Source organism: Castor canadensis, chromosome 5 (assembly GCF_047511655.1).
Source record: "Castor canadensis chromosome 5, mCasCan1.hap1v2, whole genome shotgun sequence".
NCBI lineage: Eukaryota > Metazoa > Chordata > Mammalia > Rodentia > Castoridae > Castor > Castor canadensis.
In genome coordinates, this window is record NC_133390.1 from 165,505,139 (window position 1) to 165,525,897 (window position 20,759).

The 20,759-nt window shown below is 41.4% G+C and overlaps 1 protein-coding gene and 1 non-coding gene across 12 annotated transcripts in view; both read right to left on the bottom strand.

Annotated features, from left to right (window-relative positions):
- Ptprt (protein tyrosine phosphatase receptor type T) overlaps window positions 1–20,759 on the bottom strand; it is a 1,025,960-nt gene that overhangs the window by 569,814 nt on the left and 435,387 nt on the right. For all 11 annotated transcript variants that reach the window (XM_074074791.1, XM_074074788.1, XM_074074793.1 and 8 more), the window contains exon 7: window positions 6,295–6,588. In XM_074074791.1, coding sequence (XP_073930892.1) covers window positions 6,295–6,588 — 294 coding nt within the window. The remainder of the gene's footprint in view (window positions 1–6,294; window positions 6,589–20,759) is intronic.
- On the bottom strand, window positions 5,225–5,415 carry LOC141423507 (U2 spliceosomal RNA). The gene has a single exon (XR_012448371.1). It is a non-coding gene; the product is annotated as a U2 spliceosomal RNA (small nuclear RNA).

A 20,759-nucleotide genomic window follows, 5' to 3' on the forward strand; every position in this document is an offset into this window, starting at 1 on the left:
TCACTAAAAGTGAAACCTACAGGAGAGATGAACACCAACCTGGATCAGCATGAGTCTATAGTCTCATCACCTCAATTGCCTTCTCCAGTGGTGACCTTGGCAATGATTCTCAGTATTATTGCCCTCTGCTCTCCCTGTGAACTCCAGCTGGTCACTAGTAGCAGTCTGCCTACTGTCCCTACTCTTTTGAACCTAAGGGATATTGTCTGTGTATGGTTCCATCCCAAGATTTATAATAACCAAGCTAATACTGGGTAGAGAAAATAATAACAACTCAAGAGCTCCAGCAGTGAAATGGTCTACAGAGGGAATGTAAACTTCCCACCAGAGGCAGGGTTCAAGGTGAGCTGGGTGGGCACCACACAGACCTCCTAGGACCAAACTCGTCATTCCTTGGTTCTCCTTGGATGTCTGCTGTTGGGGATACACTGGACAAAAATCACCTAACGTTTTAGCCAAGAAAACCTGAGAGGCCAGACTATAATATGAACATTATGTTCTGAAACGGGATTTCCTGTACAATGTTGAAGAAGGACAAAAGAATGTGACCTGATCCCCAACACCACAAAAAAATAATAATAAGGAAGCAATGTTTGCTTATCCTGCAAAATGGATAAGCAAGACTTTTTATTTTAATGTAATGATTCATAATCACAACAACCCTAACAAAAGTAGCAGCAAATGATTTATTTCATTATAGGCATCTAAAGAGCATTTTGAGCTTTGCAAAACACTTTGATATACATTATTGTCTTTGCCCCCAGGCCGGTATCTCAGAAAAGATGATGAATGATTAAAATGAGGAAAAGGAACAAAGTGATGAATAAAGAAATGAATGGAGCATTTCAAAAGAATGGGATGAGACAGAGAATTAAATTACTTTTATCATCACTAAGAAGACCCTATGATCCTAAAGTCCAGGTGAGACCAGGTAGTTCTCATGGACCAGAGTCTGTTGGTCTCTATTGACCTCCAGGTTTATGTATCTCCATTTCCTGCTATTCACGTTCACCTCTAACACAACATATTCAAACTGGAATTCACTCCTTTGCCATCTCAGAAAAATTCCCACTGCTTATCTCTGTCACTAAAACTTAGACTTCCTTTTCTCATCCCCATATTCCTCTGAGAGTCTGTTGAAGTTCCAGGTAACCGGCTAGGAATTTTGCTATAAACTCCAGCCTGATGGGTGGAGAGGTTCTGTAGCCAAATCTTGATAATCTCCCCATTCCCTTCCAGGGTTGGACTCTGATTCCTAGTGCCTCAAAGACAATGACTTGTCATACTTGATAGAACCCAAATACATCTTCATTTGCCCTTGCTGAATTGGCTCCCTGGTATCTTCTTGAGGCACACTTAAGCTTGTAATTTACTACTGCCAAAACTCTGCCTATTCCTATCCTACCCTATTCAACCAACCTCTGCCACCAAAACCTAGCACAGAGAAGGAATTCAGTAAGTATTCAATGGAAAGGAAAGAGGCAGCCATTTGTTCTCAGCTGGTCTCCACTCAATCCCACCCTCAAGAGGATACTTGTGAGCACAGGAGCTCCCCAGGAATAGAAACTCCATCAAACCATGTGGAGGGGCTTCCTTAAGCCATGAGTCTTAGATCTAAATACTTAACTAATGTATGCCCTTGTCCCAATAAATCTGAGTCTCAGTCTTCCTCCTACCTACTTCTTAGAGCTGCTGTTAAGAGTCAAGTCATGTAATAGGCATACACCAAGGGGCCAGACAGTGTGTCAGAGGGCATCCATGGTTCTTATTTTGGGGGCTGCATCAGCATCACTCACGAGGCTCACAAAGCACAGATTTCTAGGCTCCCCCTCAGAATTTGTGATTCGTTGGGTCAATAGAGTACGTCTGAAAATTTGCATTTCTAACAAGCTCCCAGAGGATACTTGTCTTAATTTCTTTGGGCTGCTAGAACAGAATACCATAGGCTGGGTGGCTTATGAACAACATGAATGTAATTTTTTACAGTTCTAGACACTGAGAAGTATTATCAACATGCCAGTAAATTAAGCATTTGAAGAAAGCCCACTTCCTGGTTCATAGGCCCATCTTACCATATCCTCACATGACAGAGTGAGGGAGCTCTCTGAGTCTCTCTCTGTTTTGTTTTTTTTTTGGCAGTACTGGGGCTTAAACTCAGAACCTCACACTTTCTAAGCAGGTGCTCTAGACTTTGCTCCTCATTTCCAGTCCTTTTATTTTAGTTATTTTTCAGGTGGGGTATCACACTTTTTGCCCAGGCTAGACTCAGACTGCTATCCTCCTACCTATATCTCCTGTGTAGCTAGGATTGTAGACATATATCACCACAGCTTACCCTTGAGTCTCTTTTACAAGAGTGCAAATTCCAACTATGACCTAAGCTCTCCCTACTATCATCACATTGAGGTTTAGGCTTCAACATATGAATTTTGAGGGGAGACACAAATATTAGTTTTCTAACAGTACCAGTGCTGCTGGTCTGGGGACCACATTTTGAAAAGCACTGCTCTAGACTATTCAACAAGCATTGTTCTTTGCTTGTTGACCCTGTTTTCCTCTGTGAAATATGCTATTTCAATGCCTGACTTTCTGTATATGTTTTACCCCCTTTGCTGTTTTGTTGGAATCTTAATCCAGTCTGTAAATTCCTCTGGGCAGAAATTATACCTTCCACATTCCACACTCTCTTACTTTCTGTTTTGCAAAATAATGAGTACATTTCCACTGTGATTAATAATAGAACAGGGAAAGAGAAGAAAACTCAGGCTACTAATGCCAATAAAGAGTATCCACAAATGGATAGCAGCTCTGGAATTCTTTTAAAAATTAATTACAAAGCAAAAAACATCCTGCCATCAGTGGCAAGGAGAGAAAGGAGATGATTTTCTTGATGACACATTTTGTAGAATGTGGGTTATTCAAGATTTTAGCTGTAACTTAAGCAACCAACATTTCTTGAAATATAATACTACAAACAGCATTACAACTAATAATTTCTATAGTGATAGTCAGACTATTGTGTTTTCAACATGCAAAATCCATTATATAGTCCTGGCAACTGTTTGCAATAGATTGTAAATTTTTATTGAGGTGATCATCTTGCAATTGAATTTCTAAATGTATTATATCATCAGCAGCAAATAAATCCCTGGGGGTTATGAACATACTTTGAATATCATTTATAAAGATCAAAACTCCTGAAAACCCTTACACCTACCCTGTGGAAAGAGAGAAGTCTCATCAGCAGGATTAAATCAATTATTTTTATGGATGACTATTGCATTGTAAAGCTGAGATAAGGTATTACTTTCTCTAATAACATGCCCTTATGTCCTTTTAAAGTAGTAAGCTTCAAAATCAGCTTTCAATGAGGAATTTTACCAAAGGCCTGTTTTGAAAATAATCAAGAAACTGGCACCTCTGTTCATCAAAGTAGTTCAATAACCTTCAAAGGAATAGTTCCAAGCATGGGATACTCACTTTTCTAGGCTTAATACTACCTGATAAACAACTGAGATACTTCAGGGTGGTTACAGTCAATTCTGCTACAACACTCAAATTCATTCCCAAAAAACCCTCAAATTTGTTCCAAAACAATTGATCTATGAGGGAGCGATTTAAGCATAATGCAAATCATGCATTTGCTTATGTATGGTTTGTGCATGAAAACATTAGTGAAGTAGAAAACTGCACCCAGCTGAACTGAGACACACAGAAATACACAACACACACACACACACACACACACACACACACACACACAATACCTGTCTGCTCCTTTGGTTCACTATGCATCATGAGCACTCTCCATTCTTACCTGGCAGTGCACCTTTCCACCAATTTCAGATGGCCTTCCTCAAGTACAGAGGCTGTAACTCTGATTCCCACTCCCATAAGCAAACTCCACATCTTTCTCAAGGTACCAACCATATGTATTAGAGTATTTATATATTTCTTAGTCATTTAACATGTATAAAATTGTGTCACCATTTTTACTAGGTTTGTTTTTTGGTTTTTTTTATATCATTAATGAAATGTGGGGTATCCTAACGTTATTTTCTTTCATTAGCCCTTTGGTTTGTATTGCATAATATGGGAAGGTGCAATGAGTTTTTGGGACACATGTGTCAGAGAGCAGAACTGATGTGTTTATTATACTTTGCTTTTGCTCGATGTTGCTGTTTTTTTTTATTGTTTTATTATTCATATGTGCATACAAGGCTTGGGTCATTTCTACCCCTGCCCCCACCCCCTCCCTTACCACCCACTCTGCCCCCTTCCTCTCCCCCCCACCCTCTCAATACCCGGCAGACACTATTCTGCCCTTATCTCTAATTTTGTTGAAGAGAGAGTATAAGCAATAATAGGAAGGAACAAGGGTTTCTGCTGGTTGAGATAAGGATAGCTATACAGGGCATTGACTCACATTGATTTCCTGTGCGTGGGTGTTACCTTCTAGGTTAATTCTTCTTGATCTAACCTTTTCTCTAGTTCCTGGTCCCCTTCTCCTATTGGCCTCAGTTGCTTTTAAGGTATCTGCTTTAGTTTCTCTGCGTTAAGGGCAACAAATTCTAGCTAGTTTTTTAGGTGTCTTACCTATCCTCACCCCTCCCTTGTGTGCTCTCGCTTTTATCATGTGCTCAAAGTCCAATCCCCTTGTTGTGTTTGCCCTTGATCTAATGTCCACATATGAGGGAGAACATACGATTTTTGGTCTTTTGGGCCAGGCTAACCTCACTCAGAATGATGTTCTCCAATTCCATCCATTTACCAGCGAATGATAACATTTCGTTCTTCTTCATGGCTGCATAAAATTCCATTGTGTATAGATACCACATTTTCTTAATCCAGTCATCAGTAGTGGGGCATCTTGGCTCTTTCCATAACTTGGCTATTGTGAATAGTGCTGCAATAAACATGGGTGTGCAGGTGCCTCTGGAGTAACCTGTGTCACAGTCTTTTGGGTATATCCCCAAGAGTGGTTCAATTTTGCTGTTCTGATGGATCCTTCACTCCTTCCCCACCCTAGAAGCCATCAGTGAACTCCTCTTCTTTCAGAAGCCCTTGCTGCCTGTCTCTCCTCTCCCCTGACCCCAACACAGCAGCCCAGATCACTATGTCATGTCAATGGCACTTATCGCATTGATTTATTTCATCTTGGTGTTACCAACGGATAAAGGGCATTATAGTCAGAAAACCTGAGTACAAGTCTTTTTTTTTTTTTTTTTGGTGCACCGCTCCTGGAGGTACTGCAATACCAGGTCGATGCGTGGAGTGGACGGAGCAAGCTCCTATTCCATCTCCCTGTTCCAAAAACCCACTTAATATATTGTCCTCGGATAGAGGACGTATCCGATATTAAACTGATAAGAACAGATACTACACAGGATCTTAACCAAAAGGTCAAGAAGCAATGAGCACGAGTATTGATTGTGCCACTGGCTAATTCTACGACATTGGAAAACAGTTTTAAAATACTAAATTTCTATTCCTCTATGTATGTACGTACAGTGAATGATTAGAGTGAAAAACATGATAATATAATTTGCGGAAAAGAACATCAGCTTCTTTTAATTTCATGAGTTACATTCAGAGCCCAGAACATCTCAGGGATATATCCTCAGCCAACAGTCTCTTATTAGAAACACAATCAAAGCCAGGGGGCCTCAGGGATATAGTTGGATCCAAAAAACCCTTCCAGACACAGCTCCAACCAACAAACTCTTAAGCAGCATCCAGAAGAATGTCGGGGAAACAGTTGGAGCTAGAAGCCCATAGAGATATGCTAGAATTCAGAGGACCCCTAGAAGAATAGTCTGAGCCCAGACTCTTAGGTGGGAGACAGAAGCCCTAGGGGAATTAGAGTCAGGAAGCTACCAGGGACAAAAGGAGTTCCAGAATCAATCTCAAGACACTATCAGAGCCAGGAGGCACTGAAGACATTAGCACCAGGAGTCCCCTCAGAGACAAAGTTAGACAAAGGAACCATCAGAGAAATTATCAGATCCAAGGGCCACGGGCCTAGCCACAGGTCCTCAGGGACAAAGCTGGAATTAGACCCATATCATAGACAACTTGAATCAGAAGTCCACAGGAACCAGTATAAATGAGAACTTCAAGGACACAGTCAGAGCAGTCCTCTGAAGCAAGACCAAATTTTGATTGTGTTCCCCACAAAAGGAAGCCCATCAACACAAGAGAAATTTGGGGATGATCTGTCCCAGAGACAAAAGAGGAAGACCAGTCAAAGCAACACCTAGCGCCTCAAAATGGTATCTGGAAGGAGGTTCTTACCCGCACACTTTGTCCTGGTGGTGAGGGGAGGTCCTGGTGGTCCTGTGCCCCCCTCGCCTGGCCGGGTAAGCAGCACTCGGATTTCATACTCCACGTCAGGATCCAGATGCCATAGCTTATAGTTGGGAGAGTCGACTATGTGGGTCTCAGCCCAGGTGCCTGTCGTGGTCCGGTATTCCACCTCCTTCAGGATGATGGGGCCGTCCCCAATGATAGAATTGGCATTTGGCTTGATCCATAAGTAAGTGGCCCCCACAGCCAGCAACTCTGGGGGGGCAATAGGTGTGGGGGGTTCTGTAAGACAAGCAAACCACAAAAGATTATCACACAAAAGTGGTTTACAGAGCAGAATCCAAGCATGGGGAAAAATTCTAAACAGTGTCTACAAAATAGTCAGCAACCCCTTTTTAACATTCTACATTTAACATTTACCATTCAGGGTTTTATCTATAAATACCTGAATCTGTAGTTCTTCAGTAACCACAGTCAACACTTACCATATGTTCCATTTAAAGGAAGGAAAGAAAGAAGATATAGTGAAGAAATGGTTTCTCTAAAATGTAGCAAAACTATCTGGGGGAATACTCCAACATCTCTCCTCAAAGGAGAACCTGCCTTTATGATGTGAAGGTCAAAACCAGAGGAGCCTGAGATTTCTAAACACTTCTTATACTGAAACACACAGATTTGTAGTGAAAATGCCATCAAATGGTGACTTGAGCCTAGGTCAAAAGTTGATGGGGCAGCAAGAATTCAGCTGCTTCCTCAGCCCTGCAGTTCCTTCCATCAGAGAGAGTATCATTGGCTACCATGAATCCAATGGGAATTGAGAGTCAAAGGAAAAGTTATGCTGGGTTATCTTCTCTCTGCTCAATGTCCCATCTCCCTTCCGTTAAATTCTGTAGTCCGCTAAATACACCAGAATTTCAGTAGGCATCTATCCTGGCCTCTGTGTGGCAATCCTTAGCCTATTGGCAAAGTGCAGAAATTAAGTACTTCTTTTGTACTTCTTCTATACTAGGAAATTTTATGGGTGTTATTGTATGTAACTCTTGAGTTATCACCTCTATTTTGATGGATGAAATCTGAGAACGCAAGAGATCAGGTCTCCTAACAAGATCGAAACAGGTATGGCAAGATGAAACCCACATCCAGGTCAGCTCTCTCTTGGAAGTCTATTTGCTTTTTAATGTCTATTTATTATTTTGTTTCTTTTTGGAAGCAGGGGTTCCCTATGTAGTCCACACTGGCCTCATACTCTCAATCTTCCTTCCTCAGCCTTCCAAGTGGTAGGATTATAGGCATGTACCACCACTCCTGGTCTAGGTATCCATAATTTTTTTTAAAAATCAGACTTGATATGTTTGTTATTCTCATTGAGAGCAAATATAGCAGTGGAACAACAATAAAAATAATGAGAAGATAGAGAAAATATGTTATCTTCCCTACAACCCAACATAATAGCCATTTCTATTTCTCCATGTTCTATTCCAAATTTTATTTACGCATTGACATTTTTCATGTGGTTACAATAACACATAGACCCAATATGCATTTGTTTTTCTTCCCTCACTTACTATTTCCTAATTTATACACTACATGGAATTCACTGTCACTGACTTTAAAAGCTACACAACAATCTATCAAGTTACTACACTATTCTCCAATTGTTGGACAAATGAGTTATTCTAAGTTTTGTCATGGAAAATAATGCTTCAATGAACATTCTTGTGCAAATGATTTTAGTCCTTCTTGTCTGGCATTTTCTTAGGACCAACTGTTAGGAAGGGATAATCTGTCAAGGGGAATGAGCACGACAATGATTCCTACAGTAGAATGAGGAAATGGAGGAGGGCACTAAGACATGGAGATACATGGGGATTAATTCAAGACCATGCCACTAGTGGAGAGCCTCCAGGCTATTCATTTGGGTAAAGGAAGGCCTGAGTTTTAGTTTGGAACTTGGGTGAAGACTTTGGGATATTTATTCAGTGTTTTTCTTCTAGTTGATTACTTAGCCTAGATTCTCCAGAAACAGAATAATTTGCTATAAAACAGGGGTGGACAATATTTTCTCAGTGTGACTTGAAGCAAATCTTAAGGGACAACTTAAGATTGCCTCTATTATAGCCTGCCATTTGGTCAGAGAAGGGAATTAAGCAGATTAGTCAAGCTAGGTGCTTTTCTTTACAAAGCCATGGAGGTTATTATTCAAGACCTTGTTATCTCAAAGGTGTTTGCAAATTGATTTTTGGATAATTTGTTCCAGGTAGAGAAGTTAAGTTGGCAGGCAGATAATTTCTGGGCTCATCCTTTGTGCATTTTAAATATATAGACTCTTTGATCGCCATTATCAACTCTCCAGAGTTCCCATCAGTCTCCAATGAGGCCTCAAGGGTGATATTTTGTAGCTCTGTGATGACTCTGCCTAATTCTTTGATATAATTATTCACAGACTGGCTCTGGATAGAATTAAGAAGAGCAGACTTCAATGCTTTGGAGCTAAGCAAGTGGCCACATTAAGCTCTCTTCCATCGACTTTTCTCCCTGGTTTGCTACTCTCCTATTTCAGGCATTAGCAGTTTTCAATATCTGACCACCAGAAAGAAAATAAAGTATTAATCTCATCAAATGTTTAGTCTCATTTCATGTATTTCTAATGGCAGGGGCGAGCATAATAACAAACATCCTCTTGAGTATATAAATGTCCCCATCTCAAATGACTTGCAGGTTCACAAGTTCATGTGCAGACTTGTCATGGTGGTTCTCCCACCATCTCAAGAATAAACGCTGTAAGTTCATCATTGCACCTCCTGTTTCTGGCATCTCCTGTTTGTATTGTTCTGTTTTATTCTTTCTCTTTTAAGTGATCCACTGATTCAGAATTGGCATTTTTTAGGAGGCACATAGACTGGTGGTGCAGGAATTAAGCACATAAAAATAGGTGTATATTTTATTAAAGAGTACATCATTTAAATGCATAGAAAAAACATGTTTATCTGCACAAATTCTCTATACCTGAGACAAACTCTTCAATAAGACAATGCAAGAAAGGTATGTGCAACTTGGCATGCAACTTAGATAACGAGAGTCACCCAGAGGCCCCTGCAGTGAAATGATTAGGAAAGAGATTGGGGCCCAGAGAAGGCTCGTGATCTGAGCACTTTCATAAGCTGAAAGGGGGCAAGGTGGAACACTAGCGCTTAGGATCAAGTACTGTCCCTCCTTTTCTCCTCTTGTGTTTGATGTGTTTATGTAATTAACAAGAGGGATTGTTAAAGAAAGTTTATACCAGTAGTTTTTAAACGTTGGGTAGTACATAGGTCCTGAAAATCTGGTGAGAAATTCTAGACTGTCTTTTCAGCAAAATACACAAACAGATATTACCTAGAGTTCTGCATACCATTTCAGGAATTTAGGATCTCTTCTGAAATTCATGCATGTGCCCCTTCCATGTCTACGTTGAAATTAGAGGAAATATACAGAGAATCTGCTGACAGACCACACACCCATGTCTTACTCTTCTTTGGGACCAACCTACCCTTTGCTCTAGGGGACACAGGCAGGGAATACAGTGGTGTAAGGGAAGGAGACTTGATGTAAGAGTCAAAGAGTTAGGACTTCAAGTCTCCCAAGTTCTCAACTTTTGGGCACAGTAAACATTCGAAGATTTCTATAGGGCAACACCAAGCAAATGTCTAGGTCCCATGACTATGACTGTGACCCACACAACTCATATGTAGATTAAATATTTGTGCCAAAATATTTAAAGGGCAAAACAAGCGTACCCACAACATGGTATAGGTTATGAGAAACCATCCACAGAAGCCATGCTTCCAAATCCACCTTCCTCAACATGAAGGGCTTTATCTAACTTTTGGTATCTTGAGATAAACAACCGCGCAGAGAACAAGTCTCTTGAAAAGAAACCCCACCTACTATGTACCTGTCCATCTCATGTGCCAATCAGAGCACTGAGGACACAGAACATGGCAGTGAGGGGAAACACAGACTTTCTGTACTGTGGAATCAGAGGGTGAGGCAATCATTCAAAGCAGAAATGACAAACTGGAATGAGGGTCATGTTGGACAGACATAGGCAGTTATGAGACCTGTGAAAGGACCTGGTTGAGAGGTAGGGAAGGTCTTATATAGGGAGTTTAGGGGAGTGGCCTAGTGAGGTCAGACATTCATGTTACGTTTGTGAACAAAGACAATTTCATGGGGTCCCACAGGTCTGTATGGCTGGGAAGGTTCAGCATTCATGTACTCTTTCTACAAACACTAAGTACCTGTTACATGTCATATGCTGTCCTAATCATAGGCACAACCCTGACTCCTACAGACCCACATTCCAGTCTTCATTCTAGGACTGAGATAAAGGAGTGTGGAGAGAAAAAAGAACTGCCTCAGAGATGCTGAGGAGGAAGGAATGAGAGGACAGGGAGGCCATGTGAACCTGGCCTACTGGGTGCTATCAATTGACAAACTCATGCACTTCTATACAAAGGAATACTGCTCAGTGAGAAGAGAGGAACAAACTATGGATGCTCACAACAAAACAGATGAATCTGAAAGCAATGAGTTATACAAAAGAAGAAAAAAGAACACATGCTCATTCCACTTATATGAAATTTCAAGATCAGGCCAAATTATTGTATGGCAATAAAAGCCAGAAATATAGCTTTCTATGGGGGCAGCAACAGGCTGGGATGAGGCATGCGGGAACTTGCTAAGGTGTTGTGACATTCTACATATTGATTCAGGAAAGTAAATAATAAAAACAGAACGTTATTGTCCCTGGTGGGGTGACTGCCTAGAAGGGAACATGAGACAACTTCTGGAATTATGAAAATTTCTGTGTCTTAACTGGGTTGTGTCACACATATCAAATGTACACTTAAAATGTAGATATTTTGCTGTATGTAAATGATATCTTTAAAAATTATGACCTACTGGGGGGAAAGAATACCACTAAATTTTACTTAGAACTGAGCCCCAGAAAACTTGGAAGAAATGAGCCTTTAACCCTAAACAATTTCACTTTCCTTCCTTCCTCCTTCCTCCCTTCCTTCCTCCCTCCCTCCCTCCCCCCCTCTTTCCCTCTCTCCCTCTCTTCCTTCCTTCCTTCCTTCCTTCTTTCTTCTTTCCTTGGATTTGAACCCAGGAGGGTTTGGACTTACTAGCCAAACACTCTACCTCTTGAGCCACACCTCCAGTTCTTTTTGCTGTGTTTATTTTGGAGATAGGGTCTTGCTTTTTGCCCAGATTGGCCTGGACCACAATCTTCCTATTTTATGCTTCTTGCTGTAACTGGGATGACAGGCATATGCCACTACCCACAGCTTTCTTCTAGTGAGATGGGGTCTCATGAACTTTTTATGCCTGGGCTGACCTGGAACCATGATCCTTCTGAGCTCAGTCTCCCAAGTAGCTAGGATTACAGATATGAGTCACCAGTGTCCAGCTTATACCATCACATCTTGAATCCCTAATAGTTTTCCTAGTAATTGATTATTCAGACACATGGAGGTTCTCTTCCATAAGCCTTTTCACACACAATACAACAAACACCTCTCTTTCACTGCCTCCTCTCCCCCACACTCCCACATCTACTGTGCAAAGCCAGTAAGCATTTGACATTTGATGGTCTCTCTGCCCACAAAATTTGGAAGAAATCAAAACGGAGGAAACCTAGGCTTCAGAGAGTTGCAACTTGAGTTGGGAGATGGTATTGGTACTTTCCAGCCAGACATCAAAACACTGGGAGGACCTGGTGAGCCATCCACGAGGCCTGGGCAGCAACTCTCCTTGAGCTGCCAAAGCTCTCCTTCAACATGTAGATTGTGAAGTGACCTCTTAATATAATTCAGCCTCATCCTCAGGCAGCAATCTCCAGGCCAATTCTATCCTTCTTTTCCCTGCTGTGAGCACTTGTAACAGTTTGACTTCCAGAAATTCCTACAGAGAGCAAAAGTGCTTCAAATAGCTGAAGATAGAGCTGTGTGTGTATGTATTGTCTGCTCTAGGTAGAAATCAAACATTTTGAGAAGAATTGGATGTTTCTATGATGTCAAATGGGCCTTGATATTGTTCAGGTGGGAATACCATGACTTCCAGCACTTACCAATGTCCTGCTCCCTCTACCTGAGCCCCTGTCTAATTGCATTTCTAGTTACTGATCATATGGAGCTGGGAACGCCCTCATCCTACCTCACTTGCCAACACACACACATATATACACGGGGAGACATACTGTTTTATCATCTTCACTGAACACTTTGGCAAATGCTATTCCTCCCAACTGGAACATATTTCTTTTTACCTTTAACCAAACCACACTTCCCTCCCCCTTTTTTCTTCAAATCTGCTACATAACTACTTTAATTCTGTGGACCACAGAGGTAGGCACAAGATGTTTATTGTATGCAATACTGCTTCAAAGAATAATGGATTGAGGATTAAAAAATGAAGGAAACTGGCTTGGGGCCAGAGTTTGAGCCTGTTTTTGTCCTGTCCTCACTGCTAGCCAGATGTGTGATGCCAGACAGGTCACCCAATCTTTGCAGTTCTCCATTTTTAAACCTCAAGAATCAAAGATTGGTTTATGAGTCAAGTCGTAGGAAGCTCTAAATTCTCTACGTAGGACCATAGGAAGTCTTGGTTTACTCACTGACTCTCCCCTGCATGTGAGCTTTCAGCAGTAACAGACATCCTCATTTCAATTTGTGACCCTGCCATATGATGAAGATGGAGATGAAAATGATGATAATGAGGAGGATGAGGAGGAGGAAGAAATGACAGCATGGGTACTGGACAGTTTTAGGCACTTGTTACTATTCTTAGTGATTTCAAATACTAATTAGTATTAAATTAATTATTTAATCCTCAAAGCAAGTCTATGGGAAGGTAGAATTATGATTCACATTTTTCTGAAGAGAGATGTAGAGACTTTAGTCAAATGATTAGTCATTCAAAGACTCAGCATTGGGGCCAAGGCAGTCTACACAGGTCTTCACTCCCAACCATTATTATAAGGATAATATTATAGCACACACAGGTTTATGGGGGATGTTTCATGTGCCAAGAATTTGGTAGCCAGAGAAGTCATAGTGCATTTGTAGAGGCAACAGAAAGACACTCTCAGATTCTGAAGAATGCAGAAAGTGTTACTTGCCCTTCCTTAGAGAAAATGACTTGAAGATTATACCAGTGCACCTTGCAATGGATCAATATCACTACCTCTACAACAGCGGAGGTGGGACAACACTACAAAGATTAGACCTATGCCACAGTTAGCTGCTACAAGACCTTTCTTTGTCAGATCAGATAAGAGCCTGGAAGAGATGAGTTCATATCAAACTGACCCATACACATGGCCATACTGTCATAAGACTAGGAGCTTTGTGCTGTTCTTATGGATGGCATTTTGTTAAAACAAGTCATTTCTTCATGAAGGGTTAACCCTGGCTCCGATGATCATCACAAATTCCTCTGGAAAAATCTCCCTTAGATAGACTCTCCACAGACACAGCAGCCAATTTTAACTAAATTCAAACAAACAAAAGTCCCACCTACTTAAGCCTGTTAAAACACTAAAAGCTAACTATACCAAAATTCTGATGTCTGTCTTAGGGCATTAAGGAAATGAGTAATTTTCTTTCCTTTTTCCCTTTCTTCCTCATTTTTTTTCTACAAATGTCCTCCAATAAATCTGCTTTGGCTACTTATTACAAAGATAAGCATTTTAAATAATTAAGGGTTTCTTACATTTCAAGATTTTGCATCTGAGTGTGACCTTTGCTGTGGTTCTATTATCTCAATCACCAGGGAGTTTAACAGCCAATCTCCCCTCCTATCTGCCCAGGAATCTGAAACCCAAGAATCAAGAACCACAACTGAACCAGATGTGGTGGTCCATACCTGTAATTGCAGCACTCAGGAGGCTGAGGCAGGAAGATTAACAATTTGAGGCCAGCCTGAACCACATAGAAAGACACTTTCTTCAAAAACATTAAAAAATAAAATTAAACCAAAGTGACAACCCAAAGAACTACAACATCCATTTGTCCAGCCAGCTCCCCACTAACTCCTCACTAGCAAGGAGAGATTCTGGATATCTCTGGTACTCTCAAAGGCCTCCACTGGGAGTGGAGACTTGACTCCAAGCAGTCCTCTAACTATAACAACAAGTAGTTCATAGTGTTTTACCTCATTTCTCTTTCTACAGTGACTCCACAAAGCAGACAGCAGGGCTACCATTTTATGGATGTGGATATCAAGAGACAGATGCTTTTTTTAGGTAATCTGCCCAATCTCACACAGGTAGAAATTAGAACTAACACTGAATCCCAAATCTTCTCAAAGTCTGTGTTCTTTCCTCAGACTAAACTATCTCTTTCTGTGGTGTGAACATTATTATAAAAAGTGTACTTCTATTTCAGCTGTGAAGACAACAGAGTGAAAATGCTAAGAATTAGCTGTGTGCCAGGCACTGTACTACAGACTTTATAGTACTGTTACTTAATTCTCACAAGTCATTCGTGCAGGTTCTATTATCAAACCTATTCTACTAATGAAACAAATAATCCACACACATACACACACAAGCAAACCTAAGACTCAAGGAGGTTAACTGATCATAATTAAAATGATAGTAAGTGAAGGAACCAGGATTCAATCTTCAATCTTAGGAATATTCCAGAGCACTGCTTTTAATCACTCCATTATACCATCTCCTGCTAATAAGATTCCTGGGATTGAGAAAGATAGAATGACTTGTCCAAGTCCACAAAAAAAGTTGGTGAGAAGGTAAAGCCAGATCTGGAAGAATCCAACACCTTGTTAACTTGGCAGGACTAAGAGTATAGTCAATGGTCACAGAATCATAGATGTGTAAGGCATATAAGTAATCATTGTGCTTTCTCTGCCTAATATGGAGATCCCTAACCTGGGCCTATAACTTAACCTGATGACCTCCAGGAATAAGCAGCACACTCTCTATTGTCCACACAATTAGCAAAGAGTTTTAGTAATGACAAAGCACATACCCAATCTCCAAAAGGACACCTCTCTCTCTCTCTCTCTCCAGGTTCACTAAGCAACTTTCACCCTCTACACACTAATGACATGGAAACAGAAGATATCTTTGCTTATGTTGTTCTCTTGTGTTGTGTCCTCCACCTAACTCATCTTTTCTCATCCTTCAAGATTTACTTGTCGTCTGGGATTCCCTCCTAGATATTTTTACCTCAAAGCTGTACTCTCTGTGCTTTCTGGTGTCTTAGCCTAGGATCCCAAGAAGAAGAGCCCAAGACAAGGATTCTAAGTAAGTGACTGATGGGAGGAGTGTTCTCAGAAGGAGGCAGGACTAAGCAAGGGAAGAAGCTCACCGAAATTCCAAGGATGTGATTTTGATTGAAAACTGGGTTCAGACAAATCCCACAGAAGCTCTGGACACAAACTCCCCCACAGTTTTCATCACTCATTAAGACAAAGGGACAGAATTTACATGACATTAATTGGGCTATTGACTGCTCTAGATCCATACATCACCCCATTCCCATGCAGAAAGTTTCAATGTAGCTAAGTGAAGTTACCCTGAGAGAAGTATTAGTTTCCTAGGACTTCTGTAAGTGTGCCACAAATAGGTAGCTAAAACAACAGCAATTTATCACCTCTCAGTTCTAGAGGCTAAGAGTTTGAAATCAAGGTATCAGCAGTACCATGTTCCCTTGGAAGGCTCTAGAGAAGATGCTTCCTTGCCTCTACTAACTTCTAGTGGTCTTAGGCAGTCCTTGATCTTTGCTGGCTTGTGCACATTCCCATCTCTTTCTGTCTTCCCTGTATCTGTGATGTGTGCCCAAATTTCCTTCTTCTTATAAAGACACTATTCATATTGGATTCCAGCCCTTCCTACTCCAATATGAACTCAATGTAACTTGAATTATATCTGCAAAGACCCTATTTTTAAATAACTCACATTCTGAATTTCCAGGAAGAACATAAGTTTAAGAGAAACTCTCTTCAAGGCAATTAAAAGTCTTCCATTGTTAACACTCATGGTGACAGGGGATGGGTACACCAGCCTACTTAAAGAGACCTGGATTGTGCACCAGCAGCACACTCTGCAGTGGAGAGGCATTTTGGGTACATGTTCAGCACAGGACTTGTGCACTCTTATGTAGACTTCCTGAAGATAGATCTGTCTCATCAAACTATGAAATGTTGAAGAGCATGGACCAAGCCATTTTTTTTCTTGTGTCCTCAAGTCCTAGCACAGGGCCTGCTATATGCACTCTAGGACTTTCTCCAATCCCATGGACGGTGGCCATCTTTGCATATTTGAGGGAAGGACGCATGGACACTGTCTCTTCTCTTTTCTAGCATGAACACTGTTAGTGCTTAAGATTCTCAGCAATTTCTTTCTATGGAATCATTACTACTATTCTACCATCTACATCATAGTTTAATCTCTTTTGTTTCAGCTTCTTAAACTGAAATTCTGGAATCAGATTTGAATCCAGCTTTGCTACTTTTAGCTATATGTACTAGATACTGGTGGCTCTTGATCTATCTCAGAGGTTAGGTCCCTGTAGTTTTAATGGTTAGAACCTCTGTCCATTGGTGACTTCCTGTCTCTAGCACCTACATCCCTCTACCTAATGATTCTCTCTTGCCACGTGACTGTGAATACACCACTGTAAGGCAGACTGGACATGCTGAGGTGTTACCACTCCCAGGGGTAACCCCTACCCAAGGAAAGACAGGGGCTGGTGGATAAATACCCACATTTCCTCATCCTTTGGTGGGGCAATGGTATGGTTTTACTCAGTATTTTTAGAAGGCCTATTGATGGGATTGAATAAATATCCCCATGGCTACCAGTTCCTAAATTCACCCTTTAGAAGCCTTTCTTCCTTCATCTCCCTCCCTTCTCCTCCTCTTTTCCAGCTTCTCCTTCAACTTCCAGACTAACTACTTGCAAATCTTCATCTCAAGGTCTGTTTTTGGAGAAATCCAAACTAGGGTATAATGGAAACCAGAGAAAATTACTTAACCTCTGTGTCTCAAATTCCCTTCCCTTATGGGGGATGTTATGAGGATTAAATAATTGTAGTTAATGTCCTTAGGACAGTCCTAGCATGTAACAAGTACACTGGGTTAGCCAGTATTAGCATCATACTCACACCCAGCTATTGGTGGACTATCCAGCAGTCAATGGAAGTCTTAAATAGTGTCCCTGTTTTGTACCCTCTCATAAAGGGACACAAAGATGCCATCAAATGCATTCCCATCCCTATATCAAGATAAAGACAGTCCATGCTAATGTCTGTGTTTACTTTGACCAATACTTCCACGAGAAAATTTAAGTCATGTTGCCACACATGAAGTTATTTCAAAATGCATAATTCGATAACAATTTGGCACTGGATGCGATTTTATGATCTGTAATACCTTTATGCCCCTGGTTCCTCTCCTCCCCACCCTATGCCTCATCATTTTCAAGATTACTCTTTTCTGGGCCACTTCCCAAAATTAAGAGCAGAATAATTACTCTATAAGAGACTTTCTTTCCTTGACTGCTAATCAGAAGTTTGAAGAAAGCATGACTCAAGAGTCTTCCAGAGAGGGAACTAGGAGAACCAAGATTCTCAAGCTTTAGAATAAGAAGCCATCCTGCAAAATAATTTTGTCTTGTCTTGTCTCAAAGCAGCAATGGTCCTCAAATGGGCATTGCTCACTCCCTCTGCCTCATTTTTGCCCAGCAATCCTGCTATAGAGAATTGAGTTAGCTAGTTTAGATGTCTGAGTTCCAAAGACACCCAAATCTGTACACCCATGTGATAGTGAGCGGCATAATTATCACCATGGGGGCAAGGGCCACTAGTGCTTTCACAGCGTTGTGTGCCTGACTCTAGTCCAGGACTTACTCATATGAGCTCATTTAGTCACCTCACACCCTAAGGTAAGTACTATTATAGTATGCATTTCAAAAATGAGGAAAATGAAATCCTCCCTGCTACAATCAGCTCTGGGATTCTAAGGCTAGAATGCTGTAAATTATACTTACAGACTCCCTGACAGTTGGCTTTGATTTAATCCAAAATGTGTGGGGTGGGGGGCTCTAGATGGAGACTGGAAACCTGGAAGAGAAAAGAAGATGCTTTCTTCTTGTCTCAAGGTCACTCCCACAAGAAATAGCTATGTTCTGGGCTTTGGTTTTTCTGGGCTCAGTACACCCACAGTGCAGCATTATTTTGGAGGTACTAGCTGATGGGTCTTCCCCAACAGAGAATCTAGCACTAGCCCAGAAGAGCTTCTCCTCTAGATGTCTAGGTCTCATAACTGTACAATCCCCTTTGGATACCTTAGCCCCAGGTGTATTAGCTGCTTCCTGCCACTCATGCCTACTTTAACATCCCACTTTTGCTCTGGTAACATTCCATCACTTGTGTAACAAATTCCTGTCAATAAAAATCCTATTTGTGGGTACCAGCAGAAGGGTGAAAGGAGAGGGTGAAGGGGTGGTGGTGAATATGGTCAAAGTGCTTCATACACATAGATGAAAACAGAACTATGAAACCTGTTGAAATTATCCCAAGAAGGAGGAGAGAGCATGAGGGAGTGGGACAGAGGGGACAAATTTGAGATATATTCTTTGCATGTTTGGAAGTAACACAATGAAATCTATTTGTACAAATAATACATGCTAACAAAAAAGAAAGAAGAAAAAACACACTTCTGGTTGAAATATATATTCTATGCAGTCTGGGGTTTTCTGGACCCCAACACAAGTACATATTATTATCATCTTTATTTTTGAAATGAGTAAATTAAGGCACAGAAGTTAAGCAACTAGTCCAAGGTCATGCATGTACGAAGTAGAGTTAGGAGATCCAGGCTATCTAGAGGCTGTGGTTTTAACAGATGCACTAAACTGCCCCAGTGTTCTCAAACCACCAGTTAGCCATTGAGCAACGCAGGTAGATGAGAATTGAGGAGATAAGTCTTTTGTTCAACAAACAAGTGCTGAGAGCAGACTCTGCTGTGTTCTGAGGACAGTGGGTCAAAGCAAATCATTACCTCTACCCTAAAAAACCTAAGAGGAGTGAAACAGAATTAAAAATCAATGGGCTGCAGTAAAATGATAGTGGCTGGGCAGTAACAGGTTCAGGGTCTTGTAGTGGAATGTGGTACACAGAATAATAGCTCTCAGCAGATGCCCAAGTCCTAATCTCAAGCAAAAGGGTCTATGAAGATGTGATGAGTGGGAGAGCATCCTGCATTATACAAGTGTGTCCAAGGAAATCACAAGGGTCTTTGTAAGTGAAGAAAGAAGGCAGAAGAGTTACAGAGAGGGAGGCAGAGAGAGAGAGAGAGAGAGAGAGAGAGAGAGAGAGAGAGAGGGAGAGAGAGAGAGGGAGAGAGAGGAAGAGAGAGAGAGAGAGAGAGAGATGTTTCACTGTATCTTTGAAGATGGGGGAAGGGGCCACTGGGAGGTGGAAGCTGGGAACCTCTAGAAATTAGAGGGAGGACTTGGAGCATGGCTCAAGTGGTAGAGCATTTGCCTAGCAAGCATGAGGCTCTGAGTTCAATCCCCAGTACCACACACACACACAGAGAAAAGGCAAGGGAATGGATTCTTTCCTGAGTCAAAGGAACACAGCCCTGCAGAGCCATTATAGACTTCTGACCTCCAATACCATAAGATAATAAATCTGCTATTAAGTCCCTGGCAATTCATGACAGCAGCAGGAAATAACACAGGAGTGTAGCAAACCCAGATGGAGGAGGGCAGGGAATTCGTCCTAGCCTAGAGAAATCAAATCATGAACTGGATGTTGAAAGCAGAGGAGAATCTAACAGACAACAGTGGGAGGAGGAAACCTTCACAGAGACGACAAAAGACTGGGTCTTCAGAAATTACACATCCCACTGAAACCAAAGGGAGGAGGGAAGGCAGCACAAGGTAGATGAGAGACGTCACAAGGGACCAGATCAAGGGTGGTCTTCATCCTGAGGTTTGCTAAGCAGTTTTATGATCCAGGCATGTGTTCATTTGGGACAACTCCTCTGAGCCTAGAGTAGAGAATGGATCTGAGGGAGAGAGACTAGAAACAGCAGACCAATCAAGAAGCTGTATCAGTTACTAGGAGTAGAGATCTGATCAACTTAATGACTGGGGACTGGAGAGGCAGAGCCAGAGGACTAGGCTTGGGAAACAATATAAGGGACAAAGGAGATGGGACCAATATAGAGCTAGGTTTCAACAGTCCTTGACCTCTACAATGCTTGCCTGGTTCATACCAGTGGATACCCACCTCAGTTTCCTCACCCAGCAGCCCAGTGCTCTGTACTGGAGTCTGGATGAGGTGCTCAATTTCCTACACTTCATTCCTTTGCACTTTTTATTCAGTTTTACTTGCAAAATATAAGATTTCTGGGTCAAAGTTTAGCTTACT